This window comes from Achroia grisella, unplaced genomic scaffold (assembly GCF_030625045.1).
Source record: "Achroia grisella isolate CSIRO2021 unplaced genomic scaffold, CSIRO_AGI_Agris_v1 utg1244, whole genome shotgun sequence".
In the NCBI taxonomy this organism is placed as follows: domain Eukaryota; kingdom Metazoa; phylum Arthropoda; class Insecta; order Lepidoptera; family Pyralidae; genus Achroia; species Achroia grisella.
The window spans coordinates 28,895-56,891 of record NW_026712605.1 but is presented as its reverse complement, the minus strand read 5'-3'; the positions used below and the strand labels follow the sequence as shown (position 1 = coordinate 56,891).

At 32.3% G+C, this 27,997-nt stretch overlaps 1 protein-coding gene across 1 annotated transcript; it reads left to right on the top strand.

The window, feature by feature from the left end:
* LOC131854701 (endonuclease/exonuclease/phosphatase family domain-containing protein 1-like) lies at positions 1 to 27,988 on the top strand. Its single transcript, XM_059205836.1, has 6 exons — positions 1 to 546; positions 2,017 to 2,671; positions 5,133 to 5,282; positions 9,976 to 10,139; positions 22,564 to 22,728; positions 24,983 to 27,988. Exons 1-6 carry the CDS (start codon positions 225 to 227, stop codon positions 25,216 to 25,218), a joined length of 1,692 nt encoding a protein of 563 aa, XP_059061819.1. The 5' UTR covers positions 1 to 224; the 3' UTR covers positions 25,219 to 27,988.
* The last annotated feature ends 9 nt before the right edge of the window (positions 27,989 to 27,997 follow it).

Here is a 27,997-nt window from a genome sequence, read left to right as displayed (position 1 = left end):
TAGTCTGTCGAGTTAAAGAAAACAAATAAATACTTTGAAGATAATTCTCGTTGGATTATATTAAGAATTATCATGTGATATCATAAACGTAATAGTCATCAGTTTGGATTCGCGGTTGCCGTGTACAGACGGCAGTGGTGTGTGTACGTAATCTAATTTGTTTTTCTTGATATTCTCCAGTGAAATTAGTGATTAATCCCTTGTGGTGATGAGTTAGTGACAATATGGGACAGAGTTCCAGTTCAGTGACAACTGGCAGACGTTTCTCGAGCACTTTAAATAGAATGGAAAGACATAATTCTATTCGTAATTTTTTGAGGCGGAGTACGAAAAAGAAAAGCAGGCTCAGTCACACGTTCAACTTGCCATCATCGAACGGCTCCGGGGGCTCCACAGAGTACCCGGAACAGATGAATGTGAACACAGCGACTGAGGAACAATTAATGACTTTGCCTGATGTGAACAGGCAGTTGGCACAAGAGATAGTACGACACAGGAAGATGATTGGAGGTTTCAAGAAAGTTGATGACCTTGCACTTGTCTCAGGTAAATATAATTCTTGTCTGCTAAGGCCATAAACAGGAAAGATTTGTTTTTTTTTATAATGAATGAACAGACAAAAACTACTTGCTCTCTTTATAAATTCTTTCCAAATATTATAAGTCAGTAACATAGTCTGCATTTATGATTTTTTCTTTATATATAAATGAAGAGAAATAAAATTACTTGGCTTTAAAAATTATTTCTATAAAGCTATGTTAACAACAAGTATCATTATAGTCTGTGTTTGTTATTTCATTGCATATAGTTATTAAGTAATTTATTTTTTTGTATGGAAAAAAAAATAAAATTCATCAAAGATGTTTAAATTTTTTTCTCATAAATACTGAAGTTTGTAAACATTGAATTGCAGTTTATGACTAATTAACTTTAATTAATTGTCAATGTGGAGCAGTAACATTCATTCAATTTTGTATTGATTGTAGTTAAAAGTAACTGAGCAATTAATATGTTTATTACATATTAAATAATATTATGTTTTGCTAAAATGGAAGTGTGGAAGATGATATGGCAAGAAAGGGAGTAAATAACGAGGTTACTGGGAACAGGGATGAATGGAAAACATATTACACCAACCACAAATGAATGGGATAAGGAAAAAGCAAATGTTGATAATTTTAAATTATATTTATTTATGTATATTTACTATTATTATTATTATGCAATAAGTTATAAATATTATCTAAGACTTTAACTTTGGATCAATGACAAGACATTTATTATTGTAATGAAAATTTCAAAGTCCAATCCAGTTATAAGAAGTCAAGTGTGAAAATATAATTGCTCTTGCATTTGAATTTTGAACTTTACTTCAATATTTGTTTTAGTTAACATTTGACCTTATTAATCAAGTCTGAACAAATTAAACAAATATTTTTATTAATAATTTTAACAGTACATAGTAATTAACTTCTTAATTCATGACATATGACCTCAGTTTTATAAAATAAATATTATTTTAATTTTTATCTGCTTGTTATTAGCAAGATTTAGAATAGAATAATTTAAATGTGATTTTGTTACCTCTGTGACTTATTGTAATTATATATTTTTATTTTAGTATACATATTAATTTAAGTAATTGATTTTTTTCTGTGTGAGGAAAAATAAACAAATTTCACTCATTTTCTCAGCTATGTGTGAAAGCCTGTAAGTAGCTTAGTGTGTTTTTATATTGATTCAATATGTGTATACTGTATATAGTTCGCCTTGGTTTTCCTTTAATAAATAAATAAATAAATATTGATGCCTAGACAACATACATAAACAAGATACACATGAGATAGCCCAACTAATGGGAAGTGGTGTCCATAGTGTACAGTCATGGAAATAAGAATAAATTATACTATCCACGACTTGAATCATATTGCTGCACTGCCTTTGTGTTCTTATGTATCAGAGATTACAATGGACTTATATGACATTACATGTGGTTAATCATATGTTTATTTTTAGGTTTAGGTGCTGAAAGACTAGAATTATTAAGACCCGAAATATGTGTGAAGAAACAGTTGTCTCGAGCGAGTTCATGCACACACTCATTAGATAGCATAAGGTTGCCTGGTGAAAGCAGATTGTGTTCTGTCAACTCTTCCACTGTATTCCAATTACAATGTGTACCTGGTCTTAATCAAGAATTAGCTGCAAATATAGTCGATTATAGAAATAAAAAAGGACCCTTTAAGTCGCTGGACGATTTAATAAAAGTAAGAGGTGTGGACACAAATAAATTGTTGATAGCTAAACAACATTTGAGTTTAGAACTTCGAAAGTATGAGAGTATGCAGACATTGTTATATAGAAATGTGAATGGCTGGACGGAGCCAGCGTCTTTAAGTGACATAACACCAAATGGTGGAATCACCACACCAAAGAGTAGGTTAACGACCACAAGACTACCGAATGGATTCGCTACAGCGCCAGTCAATGATATCCTGGAGTTACTCTCAGCGTATTCGCATAGACCGATGCAAAGTGAGGCGTTCAATTACGACAGATACGGGGTCAGGTGTTGCCGGTTGGCGTCGTGGAACCTTCATCAGCTCAGTTTAGACAAAATATTCAATCCAGGAGTGAGAGAGGTAGTCTGTTTGACTATTTTAGAAAACAAGTGAGTATATTCTTTAATGTTTTTATCAGTAAATTATTTAGTTATTGTAGGGTTTATTGTACTTATATGATACAAAAGTGTATTATATATATATATATATAAATTTCCTAACACGATGCCGTGATTGTTTTAAATTTTAAATTGAGCTAGATGCAGGCAATGTTTTTGTACGCTGTCAAACACGCGACACCTAACAATTACTATTCAGGAATGCTTTCCTAGCTACGAACTCCGATTACAGAGAAACAGTTATCTGTTAGTATTAAATTATTGGTAATTCAGTATTATCTATTAAGTTATCTGCTCTATTATTTATCAGTGTTTTATCTGAATTATGTAAAGAAACTTGATCCGCATAATATTCCGGTTGCTAGAATTAGTAATTTCAGTACAATAAGTACAATGACGTAGTTAAAATGTTTAAAATGTCGCAATAGAAGTAGAGTGTAAAAAGTCGTCTCAATCGCACCTAAGTCAGCCGTCAAGCAGTTTGCTTTTAAGCTGTGTTAAGAAATATAGTAGATATGATTTCTGGTAATTATAGGGGTAAAATAAAAGAAGGAATAGTTTGAAAAAAGAATAATCAGTGTTGTTATTCTAGTCCTGTTGGCCATAGCTGGCCTTTGGAGCATCATCGGACGAATATAGGGACGAGTGCAGAGTGCACTCTAAATCCGCGAACAAACTTACGAGTAGATTGTGGCTGAGGCCTACTCATATTTATCTATGGACATATATTCTTATGGATGATATTGGAATGGTGTATCTGCCTGCCCTATCGGTTTACGCTGGTGGGGCACTAATGGAGAATGATAGCATGCTATCATCCTCCACTGGTATGCTTATCAGCATGAGGTCAGGTCAGTTAGCCCATTGTAATAAATTCACCGGGAATTTATCACGATGGTTTCCAGGGGGAACCGCGAACTTCTTCCCAACAATGCACATTGCTACGAAGTATTCAAGTCCAAGCGTTAACAATAAAATCTTATTATTCGTCTTTAATCAACGTGATTGACGTCTAGCGGTTTAGCACACCGCCTTACTTCCGATGGTCGCGGGTTCGATTCCTCGGACGACATAAACATTTGTATTCTGTAGTACGATTGTTTGTATCGGTCTGAGTGTCTTCTTTGTATAATATTTATTGCTATGTAATTACGAAAAAAAAAATATCTATGTTGTATTATTTGTATCAGTTATCTAGTACTCATAACACAAGCTTTAGCTAGCTTAACTTGGGTCTAGATGGCGCTGTGTGAATTGTCCCGAGATGATTATTATTATTATTCTGAAATGTCGTAAATAAACACCTGGCCATCGGGCGCATCTCTGTCTGATAAGGCACCCTATAAATAGTGTATGACGTAATTAAAACACATATGAGCAAAGTCGAATCACTTAATTGTTTATATAGATTATGAGTAAACTACGAGATAGTTTTATAAAAACTGCTTTATTTTCGATCCACCCACATAATTAGACATATTCAATAATATTCATAGAACATCTTTCCTTAATAATAATAATATGTAATAATGCAATTATAGTATCAAACGGCCATTTATAAATATATTTTTTCAATAAAATTACTCCTGTTGATGCATATATATTTTTACATTATGAAAACAATTAAATAATCATATTATACCACTGTTAATATTGATCTAAATAATAAAATTATAGTTTATATATTATAGTTTACCTGGCCTTGACATCTTGTGAAGAATTTAAACCGCACCATAGTATCGGGCGCATCTCTGTCTGATAAGGCACCCTATAAATAGTGTATGACGTAATTAAAACACATATGAGCAAAGTCGAATCACTTAATTGTTTATATAGATTACAAACAATCAATTTAATTATACTTGTCCGTTGATAGAATATATATGGATATCTCGCAACGTCTGGTTCGCGTAGTCACGATTTTGATCTACTGTACATTCCTATTTGGTCTGATATTTTAATGGACTTTTCATTGTACTTAGCTTTGATTTTCTTAATTTTTTAAAGGTATGTATTTTGAAACGTCATGCGACTTTCAATTAGAAACGAAACATATTTCGTTAAAAAATTGCAATGCTGATTAAAAATGTAATGTAATTATTATATTAAGCCATACAAAAAGGTGTTATAAAATTGAAGTTTATATATGTTATTGTCTGTAATAATTATGATGCGGTGTCTTTTTTTAAAGCTAAGTTGATTTACATGGTGTTATACAATTTATTGGATTTTATATTTTATCATCATCATTGCCTTGCATGTATTGCTTGCATCATTCTCTTCTACTGATCTCTATCGGCCGTCATATCTGAGCATACCCTCCTTTTATTCATATCATCTTTCACACAAGCATCCATCTTTTTCAGGGTGTCCTCTCCCTTTCCATCCAATTGTATTTTATTTTTGATACGGAATTTATTACAAATATTAATTTTATAATTTTGCTCAACAGATTATCACTAATAGCCATACAAGATGTGATAGACAAGGGGGCCTTGAAAGAAATCTGTGATGAACTAAACTCGCCGGTGATACGACGAGTACGAGAGTTTCAGTGCAATAGTCGAAATTGGGAATACTGCATACCTGAACAAACGGAAAGGTAAGGTCTACATTATCATATGCACAGCAAAGCCTATGACTCACTTAACGATTACTTGAATGACGAGTGTGCATGATAATAGTTGTTCATGCACGGGATATTCATTTAATGTTAGACCTATATAAATATACATTGTAACTAAACTGACTTTAAAAAAAAATTAATTGAGTTTCTTGCCAGTTCTTCTCAATTGGATCTATATAGTGAGCTGGACGGTAAGGAAAAAATATAATATAAAAAACTTCATAGATGTTCATAAGCGGCTAATATGTCCAAAATGAATAAATGATTATTGAATTTGAATTCCCCCACCCCACTATCATTTATCGCATAGTAGGACGACCTTGGTGATCTATCTATTTAGTACGCCGTTTATTTCTGGTAATCGCGGGTAATTTCCGAACCATGCATGCATTTATATCTATTGTATGTATTGTTTGTAAATCTCTGTCCATTTTTTTATATATGGATAAATATGAAATTTTGTACCCACTAGGACTATCTCAGTGTGGTAGAGACAACCATAGTTAAATTTATAATAAACACATTTATAAATAGAATAAAGCATTATGATATAATTCGTGAGTCATAATTACATTATGATAAAATTGTAATTATGACTCACGAATTTAAACTATTATGATTATTAATTCAGTTTATAAAATAATAATTTAATGCTTTGTTTAACAGGCGATTATTTCGCCCCACGTTTTGGTTTGCGGTCTTCTTTTTAATTTCCTTCATTTTCGCTTTTTCAAGAGAGAAACATACGTTAATATGTTCGTAAAACGAGAGTGACTATCAGCTTGACTAACGTAGTATCGTACTAATGATCATAATTAAACAACGGATCCAAAAAATAACACTTTCTTGTTCATTACTGTTCAATATTATATAATTTTACAAAATAAAAAAATACCCTTAAAACGACATATGATGTCATTAAAACTTTTTTTTATTCTGGCTTAGCTATTTTCTAGTTTTTTTAGTTTTGAGTCAAACTTAAATCAACTAATTAATTTTGAATTTCAAATTTCGAATTGTCTTATGAACAAAAAATCAAATTATGTTAGAAAACCACGAAGGTTTTATATTCACATTGATTTATTTATACCTCAGATAACAGTCCACCAGTATACTAATCCTTTAAGTCGTCTTGACTCAAATTTAAATCCGACTCAAAAATTAAGACCAGGTTTATAAGCTAACGTTTGTACTCGTACGTCATGTTATGAATAAATTATTGCACAACATAAAACAACATGAATCGTGACAAAATTAAGATGGATGAAAAAACGGATTGCTTAAATAATATACCTAATATTAAAAATTAAACTGTATTATAAGATCCTTCCGCTTATGAAAGTAACATAGTTTGTATCAATATTTGCAATATTAATGAAAATAAACAATTTTAAAATTATTCGTTTTCTTATTAAAAAAATAGTAAACAATAATAAAAAAATATAGTTTGTGTAAAAAATCTAACTTTAAATTCATGGCGCTTATAATGTTAACTGATCGAACAAAGTACGTTTCTATGTTGATTGTCGCCTGCCTGATCCTTGTTAATGTATATTTTCTTCGAACAATATTTATTCAAAAGAGCAACACGCAAGTTTCTTCCTCAATCTTCTAGAGTCTTCAGTGGTCGAATAAAAATGAGTGTTCAAAAGTGATTATATTAAGTTTATTTGAATAAAGATTATTTTTATTTCTATTTACCCAGTATAATATCGACATACAGAAACTATATTAAGTTTATTTGTATAATTATTATTTATATTTCTAAAATAGGTTATCTGAGGTATCCAGAAAAAAACATAAACATTATATTGCAAAGCTCAGTGAAAATATTTTAGACAGTCTATATTATTACAATAAGTTTTTAACATATTGTACTAAAATAGAATTGTGTTACCTACACAACAGGTTTCCTAAATACCCACAGGATCGGGAAAAACGGATTCAAAGTCGTGGGAGGCAACTAGTCTCTTCTAAATTATAATCGAAGCATAATAAAGGCAACAAAGAGCGTGGGCTATTATTAGCTTGTTTGTTTCTTTTTATATCAGTTGCGTGTTGTTTAGAATTTATATGCGAGTGGTTGAGGAAATACGAAGGATAATATTGTATTCAGCATTATCTTATTGTTCTTATAATAATATGCAAATGGGATAACCAACTATTTTATTGGACATCTTAACTATTTAATTATACTGAAGTTATACGATAATTTAGCGCATTGAATTTTAAATCATAGAAATTATTACAGTTTCCATTCATTCATATACTGGCTGACCCGCGCAACTTCGTCTGCATGACACTTACTTAACATGTATCATACTACGCCCAGTTTCCATGACACCTTTTTAAACTGTAACCTATGTGTTATTCTGATATATAAGCTACTAGCTACTCGCCCCGGCTTCGCACGGAATTTTCTCTTGAATCACTTTATCTATTATAAAAAAAACTACTTCAAAATCCGTTGCGTAATTTTAAAGATTTAAGCATACATAGGGACAGACAGCGACAGTGACTTTGTTTTATACTATGTAATGATTATACTGTAAAGTTATACCAAAACCCGTTCAGTAATTTTTGACAAACATGCATCCATACATATATCCATCCATACTCACAAACGTTCGCGTTTATATGTTAGTCCAGATGTTATTGTTGTATCTTACTAATAAGATAACATCTAGACTAACACGAACAATCGTATTCATAAATACAAGTGTTTGTACCGTGCGAGGAACTGAACCAGCGACCATCGGAAGTAACGCAGCACCGCCTTACTTCGCTGGTTCATCTACCGATACCGCTAGACCATCGAGGCCATTCGGTATTCCTGTTTTTCAAGTTTTAAATATGACAAATGACTCAAGCATTACCAGATATAACATTGAGCGAATTGCTAAAATTTAGCGTAATAGCGAGTGTAATACTGGTAAAATGAACTGATAATTGAGTTCAGCTTTTAATAAAAACCGTAATAATTTTTTTGGCTTCACAAATCGGTTAATACATATTACAAAGCACAGATATTATTACAATAAGTTTTTAACATATTGTACTAAAATAGAATTGTGTTACCTACTCAACAGGTTTCCTAAATACCCACAGAGGCCGTTCCGATATAAACTCTTTTTAATCAGAACGAAATAACTGATTACAATCAGTCAAACAATCGACTAAAATATACTTACTGCAGATAAGTAGTCGAAGTGAAATGATTTACTAGAAATATAATTCATATAGGTGTTTTTTTGAGGATTGATAATGGAATGGTGCACCCGCCTGCGCTAACGGTTTACGCTGGCGGGGCACCAGTGGAGGATACTGTAAAGTTATATCAAAACCCGTTCAGATGACAAGATGAGCATGAGGTCAGGTCACTAATAAGATTAGCCCATCGTGCAAATTCATCAGGAATTTAACACGATGGTTCATCTACCGATACCGCTAGACCATCGAGGCCATTCGTTATTCCTGTTTTTCAAGTTTTAAATATGACAATAAATCCGCGTGGATATAACATTGACGAATTGCTAAAATTTTGACATTGTACATTGCTAGCAATGGGGTTATCAATCCACATTACTAACAATCCAATTTCCCCCTTTCATATAGGTGTTAGGTAGATGTATTTTTAAACAACATTTATTTAAAAGAGCAACATGCTAGTTTCGTCCTTGTTCTTCTTGTGATGAGTCTGCGTTTCGAATGAGTGGTAGAACCAATAAAATATGACTATTCTAAAATGCTTATATTATGTTTATTTGAATAAAGATTATATAAACTCGGAGTAGGGCGCCGCAACGCAGTTTTATGCTTATGTGAATATCATCGTTTCCTCAGTAATTTTGTATACATGTTTCTGTTTTAAGAAAAAATTTATGAACTACAAAATATTGTAGGTCCATTACAGACTCTTGTGACATGTCAAGTATACCAAGAAACAAATTTACTAATAATGTAAAGAAACTCAGATCTTATTCTTTTCAAATGAAGCTTTGAGTACCTGATTCCAAAAATAAAGGTTCATTTTTATTCATATAGATTCTTTATTAGTTAAGCACTTCAAATTTTATTTAACCCAGAGTAGGGTTTATGATAAAAATTGGAGTTTCAGTTCGGTTACTTAGATATTGTACATCATCATAAATTATCACCATACATATCCATAAATTCACAAAATTACAGTATTTTTTTATTTATACTATTTCTAATTTTGTGAAGCCTTTAAACTAGACATTTTAGTTTTGTTTCGATTATAAGTAGTACATTTGTTGAAACTGTTAAATATATTCCTCGATACGTTACACGGCTCCAGTTTTACATGAAAAAACATAAACATTTTCTACGTTTGCATTGTTCTGTGAGATCTGTGGTTATTGTTTGTAATCAATGTTGGTCAATGCCATCGATAACATTCCTTGATGTCGCATGCCAAAAAAAAGGTTTAAAAAAAATTCTACAGATACAAAATATATGTAGCTGTACATTTTAATACTGCTAGGAAATTTTAAACATAACTGATTTAGTTTTAATCATGACATACAGCTTAGTTAGCAGACAGAGCGCGAGCAGTATCTATATACTTGTATTATAGTAAATGCACAATATCTGATAACATTACTTTTTTTTAATTAGGAACCACTATAGATGTATTATTTTGTTACAGCGATAATTTAGGGTTTATCTACGACGCCGGAGATAGGGGTATAAAGATTGAGCAGTTAACCGGCGACCACCCGTGGTATTCTCGGCCCGAGGCGAGCCACGTGCGGAGCATAGTTGCGGAACTGTCAGCGCTGAGTACCGGGAGATTTGCCAGCACGCCGCAAGGTTAGTCTATGCCGTTTAACTTTTAATTGGCATATTTAGTTAACAATGTTACTTTTTAGGGGTTTAGCACACCGCCTTACTTCTGACAGTCGCGGCTTCGATTCCTCGCACGATACAAACATTTGTGTTCAGGTGTATGATTATTTGTTTTCATCTAGGTATTTTCGTTATTATGAATATTTCCAAAAAAAATTCCTACTTAATAATAATAAGTTTACTACTTTATTATTATTATTAATGTTGATTGATTATTTTTTCAAATTAAAAGTGTATTTAAGAACAAAACTACTTAGAAATAACACTGAGCTATGACAATGTGTTCTTCCGCAATGGAAAGGAATTAATGCACTGGTGTAACATGAGGACATAGAGTTTATTTTGCGGTTGATAGATTGTTTTGATTAGCTGTTATATAGTTTGCCAATTCTAATTGAAAATAAAAAAAAAGTGCATAAATTAAGATTAGGAAACGGAATAACATATTTACGGTTCAAAGTTCAAGTCGTTTGATCAATAATATTTTATTATCACTGTAAATACAGGATCTAATATGTCAATATGTATTAGATAAGATCCTAAAGAGTTTGATAAGATCGCTTGATGACCAATGATAGTTATGTTAGCACTTTCTTTATTATTACAATAGATATTTCTTTTAACTATTCTAATGCTGTTGGCTGCAACTAGCTTCCCCAAACGTTAGGTAGTGAGTGCATATGGCACTTCAAACCCGCGGAAGGACTTATGGAGCGGCTGAAGGCCAACTCCTGCCTGACAGATACGACTTCAATCTGAGAGCACCAGTAGGGATTCGAATCTCGGGTTAAGTTAGGCAATTGTCTTAATTACGATCCCTGTTTAATTGACGAAATGTGTTCAGAAAATTTTTCGTCAAAAGTTTGATAAAATACATTTTATATAGGTACCCTTTACAAGTGAAGATGAGTTTAAATGACTTAAAGTTAGAAAATAGAATCAAGATAAGACATCAATAAATGCCTACAATCATTACTCATTCGAATGAAAACAACAGGCTATGATTGATCAATGTGTGAATCAGTCGCGCTTTGACATATGATCTTATGACACCAATCATCGTCGTGTTCTTTGTTCCTAGCACTCTTTGTTAGTAGTCTTATGTCAGACTAGCGATCCACCCAGCTACGCACAAGTGGATATATTTTTTTAATTTCTCGGCTTCTACTTTACTGCTTCTTGAAGCACTCTATCTGTTGCAGAAAACTGCATTTAAAAGATATAAGCGAACAGACAACTTCGTTGTATATGTCTATGTAAAGATATCTATTGTCTATTGTTCCTTCTCTCTGAAAAGTTTTTGGTATTTCAATTTCAAATAGAATTTACTAATGACCTCGACCTTATGCCTTACTAATCAGATTAATACTATTTCTTTTCATCTACTAGATCCATTAGAATTACTTGAATAAATATTTCATCATTTAGAGGTAATTTCTAAACTATTGTTTTTTAATGTAATTGGAATGGCAAACAAGCTGATGTCCCACCTGATGATAAGCGGGAATCGTCGCCTGTATACTCGCACATGAACAGCATTTCGAACGTCACGTTATCATGTAACACCTGTGATAGTCTCATGCGTTGCTATTCCATGAATTAATATGTCATGCCTCTTATCCTCTAATTCCACTGCCTAATCTCACCCTACAACCAAAACACAGCTTACAATGTGTCGCACAGCACTGTCGTCATCGTCGTTGTCGCATCTTACAAACGAAATATAGCAAGATGTTTAGCATATGTGTTGATATATTATAGGTCAATGAAAATAACTATGAATATGATATAATGTATGGAGGAAATGGATTGAAATTCAGGTGTCTATAGGCTACGGTAACCGTTTACAATAAGATGGGCCATATTCTTGTATGTCATAATGTATATGAAATTGGGGCGTCCATAGACTACGGTAACCATTTACCATCAGATGGGCCGTATAATTGTATGCCATAATATAAAAAAACGACTAATTTATCGAGCAAAACACATACACAAAAAAAATATATATATCTAGTAATATAGAGTATATATGATAAATTATAAATGTAGAGTCATGGCTCTGCTTTTATTGTATAAGCTAGCTATTATGAAATTAATTGATTTTTTTTATAAAATGTATAAAATAGAAGTAATCTTATTTACTCTATATAATATATTACCTATCTGTGAGCGAAAGTCCTATCAAAATGGAATCAGCCATTTCAAAAGATTAGCAAGAAGTTATTATTAGGATACACATATCCTTAAAAGTGTGATCAGTCCGGAATATACGCTTGACGAATAAACCTCCTTGTACAGACATAAACACTACATAAAGATTTGTGTGGAACACCAAAATGTGATAAGAAAGATAAAAAATATACAAGTGCTCGGGTGTGGACGTTTTCATTAATGATTAGGACATCATTGTTAGTTTATATTACTTGTGTAATGTATGTAAACATGTAAATATCACGACCAAATATGTATGTAACAAGAACGTCGGCCTCTGTTGAAAGCAGTTCGCAGCGATCGATTGTTTGAAAATAAATGTAAACACGTCGTGTAGAAACGGAATGTATCTTCTGATATTCGTAAACATTTTTCTTACTATCTGCTGATCTTAAATATTTAATCATCACTGGTATCCATAATCCGTAGTCAACATATACGTATGTATAATAGTTTAGTAATAGTATTGATAGCAAATACGAGCAAACATGTTTTTCAACTTTTTTCTTGTTTTTCATTCTATTTTTATCGCTACTTGGTCACATTTTCTGAAGCAAAGGAGTTTTTCTACTCTTTTTCTTATTTTCCATTCTTTTTTCTCAGGTCTGTCACATATATATTTTTAGGAGAAAATAAGTATGATAAATTTAAAACAATTATTTCTATTTTTCAACTTCTTTTGTGACTTTTATATATTTTCCATATTCTCGTTGTCTATTATCTGGGCTATTTATACTCGACATTGTATGTGTCAATCATTGTTATGTTTAGCAATGCTGATATATTCAAGACAGATTTTTTATAGGGTTAGCAGAAAGAACCAAATGGTATTTATTGGTTCTATCCTAATCTAAACACGAATTTATCATCGTCCATTTTCATTACTCATTTCATGCATACATTGCATAGATCATTCCCTTTTTGCTTGTTTTTGGCAATAAATCTAAGCTGTAAATGAATATATGTATAATATTTTAATTTCATCGCTGTCCAAGTGTCTAGATTTAAAGCCTGGGATTTTCGTCGTATCTAATACCATCTTAAGATTATGGGCTAACTTTAGTCCATAATCTTGGTGTACGTATATTTAGTAGAGATAAGTTCACAAATGCTATAATCTAAATACGTTGTACTGTTTTTGACGTATAGGTTTAGCGTTATTGCAGAGTATGTAAACATAGTATAAAACAAAGTCGCTGTCGCTGTCTGTCCGTCCCTATATACATAGGGACAGCTTAAATCTTTAAAACTACACAATGGATTTTGAAGCGGTTTTTTAATAGATAGAATGATTCAAGAGGAAGGTTTATATGTATAATACATGTACACCAGGCGAAGCCGGGGCGATTAGCTAGTATACAATAATAATGATAATCTCAACAGCGCTCTCTAGACCCAAGTTAAGCTAGCTAAAGCTTGTGTTATGTGTATATAGATATAGATAACTGATACAAATACATAGATATATACATTTTTTTCATAAATACATTAGAAATAGAAAACACCTAGATTGATACAAACAATCAAACTCATATATGTTTGTACCGTGCGAGGAATCGAACCCGCGACCATCGGAAGTAAAGCGATGTGCTAAACCGGTAGACCACCGAGGCCGTCAAAGAAAATATATGAGATCAATATGTATGTTTATATATCAATTTCGATAATACCTTGTCCATTTTTAATTGTCTATTTACATTGTAATGGATCCGTTCTTGTTAACTTGACAAAGTAGTTAAACGTTATATAACTACAGTTTAAATTGAATAGCTAATAATTAGTGTGTAATTGAGTTTCAAGCAACTACCTAATGGTTGGCAATTATTTATATGAATTCTCAGTAATTTTTGTTATGGCATGTAAAAACAGTTGTTTTGTAATATATCTAAAAGCCACCTTTTTAAGACCTTTATGTCTTGTATTCATAAATATGTTTGTTTGTATTGGCCTAGATCTTTCCTATGTACATATAACTTTCCAAAAATATATTTATATCAGTCGTTTAGTACCCATAATACAAGATCTACTTATCTTGGGACTAGATGGCGCTGTGGCTGTGATCTTTGCCATTCCAATTGCATAATAAAAGCTATATATTTTTTTATTGCATGATAATGAAATGGTGCTCCCGGTGGTTTACGCTGGCGGGGGACCAGTGGAAGGTAAGATGCTCATCTTACCTTCATGAGGTCAGGCCAGTTAGCCCATCGTGGCAAATTTTCCATGATGGTTTCCAGGGGAACCGCGTGGAGGTCGACCTGACTTGGTATATTGCTAGCAATGGGATCACTATTCCATATTACTAACAATCCTTTTCCCGTAAAGTTATGTAATTGCATTATTAACAAAAAAAATTAAAAAATTTACCTCGATTTACTTTACAAAAAAAGTCTTCAATAATAGCACTTGTACGAGATACGACGGGACAGGTCGGTAGGTATTTATAAAGTGAAGTTGATTGATTGATTGAGGCTATTAATTGCAAATTTAGCCAATCCAGTTCAGTCTGGAGGTCTCGACATGTTACTAACTATATAAGGAGCAACAGAGGTCATACGACACGCCGATGATAATATTCGCTGTCAATTTGTCTCAATTGGTCTATATTTTATCGTAGGTGTTATTTTACGGAAGTCCATTTCACTACTTAATTGATTTATATTATTTTGTTTAATTCCGCTACAATTAGCGTGTATGAGACCACGAATGTTTAGTGCGAAAACTTGACTACCGTTACGACCTTCTCTAATGGTGATCAAATTCCGACCGTTATTGAGTTCTGAGCCTAGTGTAGACTGTTCGGCGGTCCAACCATCATCGCGGTTTAACATTTGGGTTCCAAGCTATATCCGAACTCCATTCAATAACTGATAATGCCTCGTTCAGACATGAAACACGTGTCGCAATAAGGGTGTAGCCTCAATAATGGTCGGAATTTGCTCACCATTAGAGAATTGTGGTCGCACACATGATCATTGTATCGGAATTAAAATATGAATCCACTAAGTAGTCATGTGGTTTATGATAAAACTGACTTCGAACTGCGACCCCGTCCATGTCACCATGATTGACTCATGCGAATGACTTTATATAGTAGGCAAGAAAGAAAATAATAATATATATATATAAGGAAAATATTGGAAGATTGCACAAGAACTGTATATCGTGCCCGTGGCGTGCCTTGTGAGACGCCTATGTCCAGCAGTGGACTGCAGTGGGATGATTATGGTGATGAAAAAAGATAATAGATATACAGAGAAATCTAGAGACACCCTTTCGCAGTTATAATATTGGTACGGATTACATAATAGGTAGTAATGTGCCAAATCTCGTAACTATTACACTTAACCCATTAGTTAGTTAAGTCAACAAGTAAAACATCAGTCATAGCATGACTTGCACATAATCGTATCAGTAAGAATTTTTCACGGATTGCTTTTTTTAGTATATGGTAACTTCATGAGAAGTTACCATATACTTTTTGACCATTACGATTGGAAATACTGATATAGTTTAGTGAAATGAAATGAAAGAAAATAATTTGTTTGCGATATATTGGTACAGAAGATAAGTTGTTACATGAAATATTATTGATCAGCAATATTTACTATAACCGGCATGTGAATTATATGAAAGTATACGTTTTAGTCAATTATTGTTGGACATTAAAAATTACCAAGAAACATCCAATTTTACAGTTTGCGTTTAATGAGAATATTAATTGAATGATGTTTTCTATTAATAACCAGCTGTTATCCGAAATTCGTTGCCGTGGAATTAAACTTTTTTATTTATTAAATTTTCTAACATAAATGTTGCCTAAGTTACTCCTTATGACATTAGCTATCTGCGAGTGAACATCCCGTCAAAACAGATCCAGCCGTTTCAGGAACTAGCAATAACAAACAGACAGTCAAAAACAATTAAATTCTTTTTTAAACTTCAGTATCATATATACTTTCATATGCACTTAGTGAAAACATGTTTATTTTAAAATTACAAACACTAATTTTATTTATTTATATATAATCTGAGGCAATTAGAAATAGTTTAATTATAATAAATATACCTTCATGATTATAATCACTAAATGGGGTAGTCACAGATTCTTAGCGGCCTGTCAGTTTGTTTGCTTTTTAATTACATAAAAGAAATAACAACAATGCAAGAAGAACGTTCTTATATCCAAGTCTGTACACGGAACCTTGAATTTTAGATACTGATATTGAAACAGACGTAACAATCCACGAAGGTCATTCGATTTTATGTTCAAATGATCGGTAATAAAGTAACAAATAGCTCATGTAATTGGCACAATTTGCTCACAGTTCATCAATGATTCAAGACAATGATGTTTGCGTTGATTTCAGCGATGTACTCTAATTTAATTATTACCAATGCTGCGAGTTTGTTGTCTAAAAGATTAAGCAGAATTCCATATAGATTCACAATTAATTAACTTTGTTAACGAAGTTTCAGATACACTAGTGGTCGAAATATGACCATCATTACATAATATAAAACAAAGTCGCTGTCACTGTCTGTCCCTATGTTATTTATACTTAAATCTTTAAAACTACGCAACGGATTTTGAATCGGTTTTTTGTAATATTTTATATATAAAATTCTCGTGTCACAGTTTTCGTTCCCATAGTCCTCCGAAACGGCTTGACCGATTTTCATGAAATTTTGTGAGCGTATTGAGTAGGTCTGAGAATCGGCCAACATCTATTTTTAATCCCCCTAAATGTTAGGGGTAGTCCACCCCTAAATTTATTTTTTATTTTTTAGACAAAATTTTTAGTGTCTATTTTTTTTATGATACAACATACAAAAATACATACAATCCTAAATTTTCACCCTTCTATCATCAACCCTATTTTTTTATAGCGTTATTAAACTATATGGCAAAACAACGTTTGCCGGGACAGCTAGTAGACAGATAAATTCAAGAGGAAAATTTGTATATATAATACATGTACAACCGTGCGAAGCCGGGGCGACAAGCTAGTAATTAATTAAAATAAAGATATATGCGTGTGTGTAATGTTTTTATTGATTTAATGTATATTTTTTGTTTTTTTTTTGTATATTGCATCATTTAAAAAATGCATTCTGCACTCGCTATATAAACTATAAGTGTTCGAAATGTCATATTCCTGCGTCCGCGCAATTTTCATAACAAGGAGGTACAAAGTTTTGGCTTCACGTATTAATACCTACATAATGTACTTAGAAAACACCCAAATCTATACAAACAATCACACTCATGAATACAAATCTTTGCACCGTGTGAAGAATCGAACCCGCCACCATCGGATGTAAGGTGATGTTTTAAATCGCTAGACTATCGAGCCCGTCGTAACGTAAAAATGCTATAAAGCAAATTCGTTTTTTTAGTCTGCATATTTCTCTACTTACTTCTTAGAAACCTCGAAATGGATTTTAATGTAGTTTTCACTATGATTTCATAGATTGATCCTGGAATCAATAGATGTATAATACATGTGTATGTGTATATCATACACCCGCGTAGAGTCGAAGCGGGTCGCTAGCACAATATAAAACAGAATAATAATTATTCAAATCAAATTTATTTGCGATTAACATAAGTATAATGGTTATAATGGTAATAAATAAAATTGGATGGTCTGTTTGTAATGTTGAAATAGCTGTTTTTTTACTACATGCATATGAATATAAATACGGTACACCAAAATAATATTTTTTACTATTTTTGTCTGTCTATTTGTTCCGGTTAATCTCTGAAATGGTTGGACCGATTTTGACGGGACTTTTATTGGCAGGTAGATTATGTAATAAGGAGTAACTTAGGCTACTTTTATTTAAAAAAATAAAGTTACATTCCACGCAGACGAAGTCGCGGTTATAGTTAGTTGTAGAATATAATATCCATGTCATTATGCTTTGCCTCAATAGTCATGCAAAATTTTAAATTATTTAATATTTATTAATTAGTACAACACCGAAACTCGCTCTATGTAGGTCAACGACTTGAATTCGCGATCCTTCATCCAACAAACAGGTAACCAATTGTTAACTGAAGCGTCACATGCACGCACGTGGAACGTGTGTATTTACTTGTACTGTGCTCTATCTATGTATCTATCGCCTTGATAACGTCGATATAGATAAGAATGCTACTTATTTTAAACTATATTAAACTAGCTGTGCCCGCGACTGCGCATGGATTGACCTTGATGATATAAAGAAAAAATATTTCATAATCTAATTCAAAACAGCTAAACAAGAAAGTTTCATCGCTCTAGCTTCAGAAATCACGAAATACCACACATACTTTCATCTTCTACTTTGTTTTACCTCTATTAATTTTTTTACCAAGTTTATATATCATATTTATTTATATTTAATCAAAAGCCTAAAAAATAATTTTCAAGCTTCTCGCTTTAAAAGTGACGATACTTCCATACAATCTTTCGTCACCCCTATCAACCTCTTACAACCCTAAAATAGCATATATCCTCTTTCAGGATCTAGACTATCTGTGTACCAAATTTCGTTTAAATCGGTTCAGTAGTTTAGGCGTGAAAGCGCGACAGACAGACAGACATACTTACTTTCGCATTTATAATATTAGTAAGATACATAGAGTATGACGTCATACTCGTAGATGTGAGGAATGGTAGCACATGTTATACAGACGTCACAGTTTAAGTCTGTTTTATGGTGTTCCTAACTGTAGACTGATGGTAGATCTGTTAGTAGAGTAAGTAGTAGAGAATACATCTGGAATTAACCGTGATAGTTTCAAGGGTCGCGTGGAGGTGGGTCTAATAGCATACGTGGTAATAATAGGGTTACATTTCAATGAACACTGTAACAATGCTATGTAATTATTTTCTTACTATCAAAGGCACTTAATTCTGCCAATTTTTCTATTGCTAGTAACAGGACTACATTTTAATAGACACTATGAAATGGCATGTAATTGCTTTCATAGGCAATCAATCCTGCTAATTTTAAATTTTAAAACCTTTCTTTATTTTTTCCTTTTCGATTCCAATTTTCAACTCCGCTCTACTCTATTGTATTTAATTTGTAAATCTATTCTATCCCATGTTTAAATTCACAGCTAGGAACAAATATTTAGTGCGGAAACCTGACCATTACTACTGGAATCTTTACGAATTTCTCTATTCCCATCCAATTCGATAAAATAGATAGGAACAGTATGTGAAGTGAAAAATGGTGTTTCAATTTTTTCCGAGTAATGATTTCAATTTCTCCCTTCATAAGAAGTTTTAACCCTTTTAAAATTACGGTCAAAAATAGGAACTCATGGTCGCCAATTCTGTTCTATAAATACTGATATACTGAAGAAGTAATACTTGAAGTTGTTTATAACGATGACTCCTAAAATTCTTACAATGGTAGGTAAAACTGATGCTGAATAATACGGATTTGGTCTTTATACTACATAAAACTCTGAAACAGGAAACTACTTCTCAACATAATTACAATGTATATACACATACGTAACCACAGATTACTAGAGCTATTTATATTCTCGTAACAACTAGTGGGTATAAATAAACCTATTCATAAGTAGCCACCAACTATTGGGGTTATTTATGTATATAAACCCGCGAATTTCCTTAAGTGGTGTATAAGAGCGGTACACCCTCCATCAGTCCGTTTACCCATTTTGTTCCTATGCCATACCTTTTGATTTTAGTATTCTTGTGTCTAAGACCGTCAGAATAATGTCGATTAATCGTTAAGTTGCCCTAATGCGACACGAGTGTCAAGATATTGTATTTTTTTATTGAAGGTTTTGGGCTATTGTCAGGTGCTAAGACCTGTATCGCTGCTACCTGCACAGATCTATTGTCCTCGCTCTTTTTCAAAGTTTCTTACCTAACCCGTCAGGGACTAGAAATGAAGGATATTCTTAGAAGCGATGGTTTGTATCTCCTCAGGATACTTTCCAAAGGAGATCGTTTATGAATGAGTGGGATACAACCACATAGAATATATAGTAGTGTTTCCTCTTTAGCTTGGCAAAATCTGCAGATTGTTGTTGAGCTCATGCCTAAGTTTGGCAGGTGTTTCTTCAATTCACAGTGTCTAGTAGTGACCCTCCAAATTGTAAAAACAATATATTGTTTTTACAATTTGCAATGTCCAGTGGCCCTAGTCATGATGCATATATTGATTTTACTCAATTGCAATAGTCTATTGGAGTATTCATTCGAGAGGCCCATTATTAGGGCTTTTTAATTAACTAATCCCGACATATTCTGGCAGTGATGCAGTGGTTACTGTTTGGTTGTTATTTTAGAAAAGACCCAGTTTTAGGCAACGAGACACAGAAGGGTTCAGGGCACTATTGTGCGTATTGTGTATGTAACAGTTTTCAGATTTAAGTCTTGGTGAATTTTGTTATGACACTGCGCTCTCTTTGATTTTATTGTTGTTTTGTCTACGAGCGGCAGCTACCTGTTGATTAATCGTTAGGTTGCACTGTCACTAACATTCTGATAGACTCCGTACACATACAATAATATTTTGCCTGTTTGACTGTGTGCGCCAATCTGTTAGTAATCTTGGGAACTGAAGGGTACAGTTTTCAATCGGTTCAAATTTGTACTAGTCCCCGCCACTTACGTCATTAAACTCAGCTAGATTTAATGATATAAGTCTTTAATGACATAAATGCCTTGTTACATCAATTGTGATATAAAAAATGACACCCATAATGAATCTGCATCACTTGTACACTGCCAAGGACACTGCGACCATACATTGTCCCACTATCTAGATTACAGTTATGATTTGATAACTATCTGAATTATCATGTTCTACATTATATAATAGGTGTATATGTTTTACGGAAAATTATTTGCCGTAAATATATTAACAGAACTAAAGCGTAGAAATCTTTTCAATTTCCATATAATAATAGCTAGAACTATCCATACAGTGTCATCTATCCCAAACTAAGTAGACCTTGTGTTATGGGTACTAGGTTGTCTAGTATAAATACTACGTAAGTAAATATACCTAAATACTCACATTTTTTTTATAAATACATACATAATATACATCGAAAACATACAGACCAATACAACAATCATACTAATAATGAATACAAATGATTGCACCTTTCGAGGAATGGAACCGCGACCATCGGAAGTAAAGCGGTATGCTAAACCGCTAGACTACCAAATGTTTCGTATCATATTAAAAAATATAACACCTTATTTTTCAACTACGACAACGAATATTCTGTAGTCTTGATTAATAACGTCCATTGCCCTCCTTACTCCAATAACATAAAATTACTTAATGAACTTTTGGTCTATATTTACATATAAAATGTGTATATATTATCTTAATAATATTATAAACTCGAAAGCTTGTGAGTATGGATGGATATTTGTTACTTTTTCACGCAAACCGAATTTTAATGAAACTTTACAGTAATATAGCTCATACATCAGCCGTGTTATGTGTGCGTTACTGAATCGACTTAAGATATTCTTCTTGACAAACCTTAGCTATAGTCTCTAGAGAAAACTTTTTTTATACGATGGTGGCAAAGAAGCCATATGACCCATCTTATGGCAAATGGTTACCTCTCGTCTTTGTAGTCTCTCGAGAAAGCTTCGGCAGCTAGTTTATTAAATTCATTGAAATTTGTAATGCTCAGCATAGCTAATAAACGTTTCTAAACATCAACGTTACCTAATATAGAAATCTCAGTGGACAGTTCGCACTTTCCTTAGTAGGAAAACTGTGAATGAACGACATAAATGTATGGAACTGAATACTAATTTGAGAGGAGACAGGGAATTATTAATAATGTGGACTGATGACTCCGTTGCTAACAATGTGCCATGTCACATTGACTTCAACATGGTTCTCCTGGAAACCATCGTGAACCTCTCTACTGGTGTCACGCCAGCGCAACCGTTAGCGCATGCGGGTGCATCATTCTTTTATCATAGGTTCACATCCGTTTTAGGTTCACATCCACGGAGTTCCCCCTGGAAACCATCGTGATAAATTCTAGTCTGACCAATTTTATCATCCTTCTGGCGCCCCGTCATAGTAAACCGTTAGTGTAAGTGTGAGGATTCCATTATCATATATTAAAAGAAATAATGCTAATTGAACACAATTTTTCCAGCATTCTTAGTCTGCGAGAGGCCAGTCATCCTCTTTAACATGCTCTGTACGGAACGACTCGGAGATGACGACCGTGCGGCGCTTCAGCGAGCGGCAGAGTTGGCGCAGAGTTCAGACTTGCAGCTGGCGCTCATTGGTGAATTCTGTTCATGGGACAATGTTCAATGTAAGTAATTGTTTTTATTTATCTTGAAACATGAACAAGCTAACGTTCTGTATTATACATAGTTTAATATAAATATCTAATATTTTATTAACAGAAGTAAATTTTATGAATTGTTTAAATAATATGGTATCCTTCCGCCGAATAACTGAAGTAACATCTTTCTATATTTTTTAGAGTTTATGTAAGCCGTGATACCACCCGTGCATTGGCATTTCAGATGACTAAGACGAAATGTATCATATCTTGTAACTTCACAGCCTAATCGTAACCTACAACCGAAACATAGCTTATAAAACAAGTTGTTTAGCAGCTGATTTAGTCTCTAGAGAAACGCTAGACTGTTAATTGATTATACAATTAGTTGTCTACGTCTCGTTTACCATTCCATTTACATAAACACAAAATTCCATTCGCTCAAAATTCTTAAAAATCTTATTTTGAACAACATTTATTTCATAGAGCAACACCCAAGATTCTTTATCATTCTTCTTGTGATGAATCTGCGTTCCGAATAAGTGGTAGAATAAAAAATATGACTAATCAAAAATGCTTATATTAAGTTTACTTGAATAAAGATTATTTCAATTTATGTAAAATAAAGATGACGGTCAAGTTGGTTGTTGTGGAATGTAACGAAAAGTGTGGAAATGTATGTCATTGAAAATTGTATAAATAATTAATTGCAAAGCAATTAACGCATGCTATCCTTTGAAATGTCTTCGATACATTTAAGTGGGTCATTCGATTTGTACGCCGCAATATTGTAAGATATGATTGTTTTTGACGTTGAACGGTAGATATACGCAAAATGAATAAATCATGGGATCTTACCACGTTTTTTTTGTTGTTTTCCCAATATTTCGGCAGTGTTTTCGACAAGTTAACTCACTATAACCATTTTTATCCAATTAATTGTTTTTAGAAACATAATATTAATCCTTATATAAATAAATACGTTATTTATTATAAGAATTTTTAACAAAATTGTCTTTTACATCGTTCAATTTCAACAAACACTTTAGGAGATAGATTAATTTTAATAAAAAGAGAACCTTACTGACTGCCTGACATATCAGAGCAGTTAACAAATTCTTATAAAAAAATAGCTAAATCAAAATGCATTATTGGGCCCTACAAAGGCGGGACGGTTTGCTAGTATCATACAGATTTTTTTTATCCACAATTATGATGTTTTAACGTCAGAATCATTACAAAAATGCACTTGTCATGTTTCATTATTGTACTCATACAAACATTGTACCTAGATAGCGCCTATTACATAGTTATTAAGCTGTATAATCCTCATTAAGCATGTTATCGCTTTTCTCGTCATGAGTTGTTGCGATGTCGGTTGTAAGTACGTAACTAACATTAAAACGACTTATTTTATTAACATTTATGTAATCCATATTTATGGGTATTTCCTATCTTATTACGCTCCACATATATCCCATGTGGGGTCTAGCAAGAATAGATAAACAAAGATTATACATATAATAAACCGTTTGTTATTATGTATATTATTATAATGTAGACTCTTTGGTAGGCCGACAATTGTACTATGAAAAATAATAATAATACATAATATATTAATAAAACATCACTCGGTTTATATTTATCAGCGTAATTTTGATGCTGATATACATTGTAAAAGGTTATGGGCCCAGGAAGCTTCCACTAAGCGTTACTACAATTCTGAAGTGAATGAAGGTCATTTATGTAAACTAAAAATAAAAAAGGACCAAGAATAGGAGGAACCCCAACCCGAGGAACACCCATTTTAACACTAGAACCTTCGGACCTTACACCATTTATTTCAACAATTTGCATTCTATTATCTAAATAGGATTTCATCAACTTTAGAGCTATTTATATCTATTTTAAAATATTTATATCTTTAAAATATTTATTATTAAATTTTATTTGTATATTTAAGATATTTATATCTATTTTAAAAGTATTCTTTCATTGCTCGAATGCAATTGCGAAGATTTTAATCCTTTTATACAATTAAGTTTGTCTAATAATTGGAACATAGCTGGATTTTTTTCTACTTCTTGTTTTCTGGCATTTCTATTGTAAAATCATTTATACATTAAATTTTACTAGATTGTCTTTTTAGTTTATCACAAAATTGGGAGTGACTGTCATGACCGCATTCTGGACGAAATCGCAATCATTTAAAAATACTTATTTCCGATAAGAAATTATTAATAATAAAAATATGCTGACTTAATAAATATTATTTTTTCAGCTATAACTACATACGAGTCGCTACTTAACGAAGATGTTACAACGAGCATAAATACCAAGAATATCAGCCGAAGTTCGATAATGTGTCCAGGACCTGTGGAGAAGACTAGTTTCAACGGGTACTCAGGCGTCATCAAGTCTGGACTCTGCCATTTGGCCATACCACGTGACTGGTCCTGGGGTGGGCCGGCGTCACCATTCTATCCCATATGGGCAGAACTGAACGTCCCGGATTGACAAACGAAGATAATGGACTACGGTAAAAATAATTTAGCTTATTATATACAATCAGTTGTGCTGATTCAATGCCTTGTATTGGTGTTATTACAATTATTCTATTTCAATTGAGGTTAGGCGGCCATCTTTGTATTTCAAATTTGCCGCCATTTTCAAACTTCGTCACAATGAATGATTCCATCGTGTGTCTTAATTATTATATCCTTCGTTTAGTGTTTGTGATATTTAATTAATGTAACACATTTATTTATTGTTATAAGTAAAAGATCTAAGAGAAATGTAGGTTAATATTTTTTTATTAGCGTTCTTATCAAGTAATAGAAATGTATGGACGTTTACAGTCGATACTAACATAATTTACTCTAAAATATTCTTCATTACATATTGTAATTTATTGTTGACAATTGTATAGGTATTTCACGCTCGTAATAATCCTAACATTGTACTATTGTTCTACAAATAATTTATGCATATGCTAAGTACTTACTTATAAGTATTAAATATGTGCTTACCTAAATGATAATAAACCTAAATATGTTTAAATAGATTTTGAATGGATTTGATTACGTGGATTATCATGTACAGATTAACAATTATTTATGAGAAACTTAGTACTGTTTAGATTATTATTTTTAATAATACCGCGTATTATATACTTATTAAAAACTTATCTTCCCGTTGATAACTTTAAAGCAGCCAAATTTTTAATAAGTACTAAAGTCTAGCTACGGTGTACCTAGGTATCATTAATTAGGTAGCTACATAACAAGCCCCTCACTCACTTCAGCCCCACTATTTATATTAAAACATACTGTTTCGTATCTATTTATATATCATCAGAGAGAACATTTCCACTGCAACGATGCACACGGAAGAGACCGTTAGACGACGCCGGATATGTTAATCATAATATAATATAAATCCTGTATTAATATGCATAAAACATGAATAGCGAGCTTCACCAACGGTCTCACTGTAAAGCTGCAAGTCTAAACAGGGCAAATTGCTTGGCGCCCATGACCTATTTTGGGGTCACGGATAGTCCAATAATAGTCAATTGTGACCCCAACGGTGGGTCACGGAAAGTGAGTCTGTTGAACAGTGAATACATATTAATTTGTGCGTACATAAATGCATTATTTAAAAAAAAAACTGAGTGTGTATTGTTTTTTTTAACATTTCAAACATGAAAGCGGACTGTATGTTTTAGAATCCTGTGCCTATGCATATGACAAATTAAAAAAAAATTGACAGTTTACGACATCCAATGTCAATTTTTTTTTTTATATTTGACCTTCCAAATTTAAATTGGGAAAAGCGTTGAAAAAAATATATGTATATAGGATATATCATGCATTTTGTTTTGTTTTCATAAATAATTAAAGATTTATAATGTTTTTATTTTATATTTAGTAAAATTATTGTCTATTTTATGAGTTTATCAATTTTTGTGATAAATCGTTTAGATCTCTACAAATATGATGGTAAATATTTCGTGTTTTCACTTTTTTTATGTAGTATACTAGATAGATCATTGTTTGTAGAACTTAATTTGATGCCGTCATGTCCTTGTGACCTTACTTGCGTCCCATAATCGGAAATTGTAATGTAATTTTAATCTACTTGTACATATATTTTGTTACAATTGTTTTTTTTTTAATTCTAGAAACAATATTATTTATACGTCTAATGTTACCAGTCTGGTGTTCGGTAGTATTTCTAGTAGTTACTTGTTTTTTTAGAACATCACACGTTTTATAAACATGTTTTGTCTCTTTCAAGCAAATTGTATTCTTCATTTGAAAGGAAGTGACAAAAGATTGTAGTAGTGAAAAATATGTTTGTAGGATGTTTTAGTTTTTATAATAATTAGTTACGGTTAGTCGCAAAAGGTGTATACTAAGATAAAAGCCAATAATACTATTCATGAAAGAAAGAAGTAATTTGAGAGATAGAAAATTATATTTATAATCTTCATACGAACTGTACAATATATGTATAATTAGCATGAATTTAAAAAAAATATATATTCACTTTATTACATGGGCATAGTAGTTTATTTTTTTTAAAGTTTCTTCGTAATGGTAGATTATAGTAGTTGTTATATTACTGGTATGACCTTTACGACTTGTCTGTACATTAACCAAAACGAAAATTTTAATTTATTATATCTATATACTTGAAGAACATTCTGGATATTTAAAATGATTCTAAACATAAAAAATAGTCATTAAAGATTTGCTGGTAATGTTTATGGCGAATTTATGTTTTTAATCTGTTTGTGTTATGCCATTTTTCGAATGATAATTGATTATTTAAAAAATGCTAAATGCTTAGTGTTTGGCGTTTTGAAGTTATTTCACCAAAATCTAGTTTTTACACTATGCATGTTTTAGAAAGAGACCGCAATTACGTTATGTGCTTTTCCTTCTCATTCTGTCATAAAAATAGCTTAAAGTTTCTGATTCCAGTGGCTTCAGGCTGTGCATTGATAGGCTAGTGGATTAGTCAGGACAAGACTTATAAATTACATAGTATATTTAATGATTAAATGAGAATTTTAAAGGTGATAACCATACAAAGATGCTAATACCTAAATATTGATGCTGTAGATAAAAGGAATCAGTGTTTCTATCAATATCACTATACTCTATGTTACATGTATAGGGGTTAATTTGCATAACTTGTGAGACCTTGCGGTTTCACGTGTCGTTTAATTTAAAATAATTATCAGTCACCATTGTCCCCTGACCTTCTAAATTTTGTTTATTTTGATCGT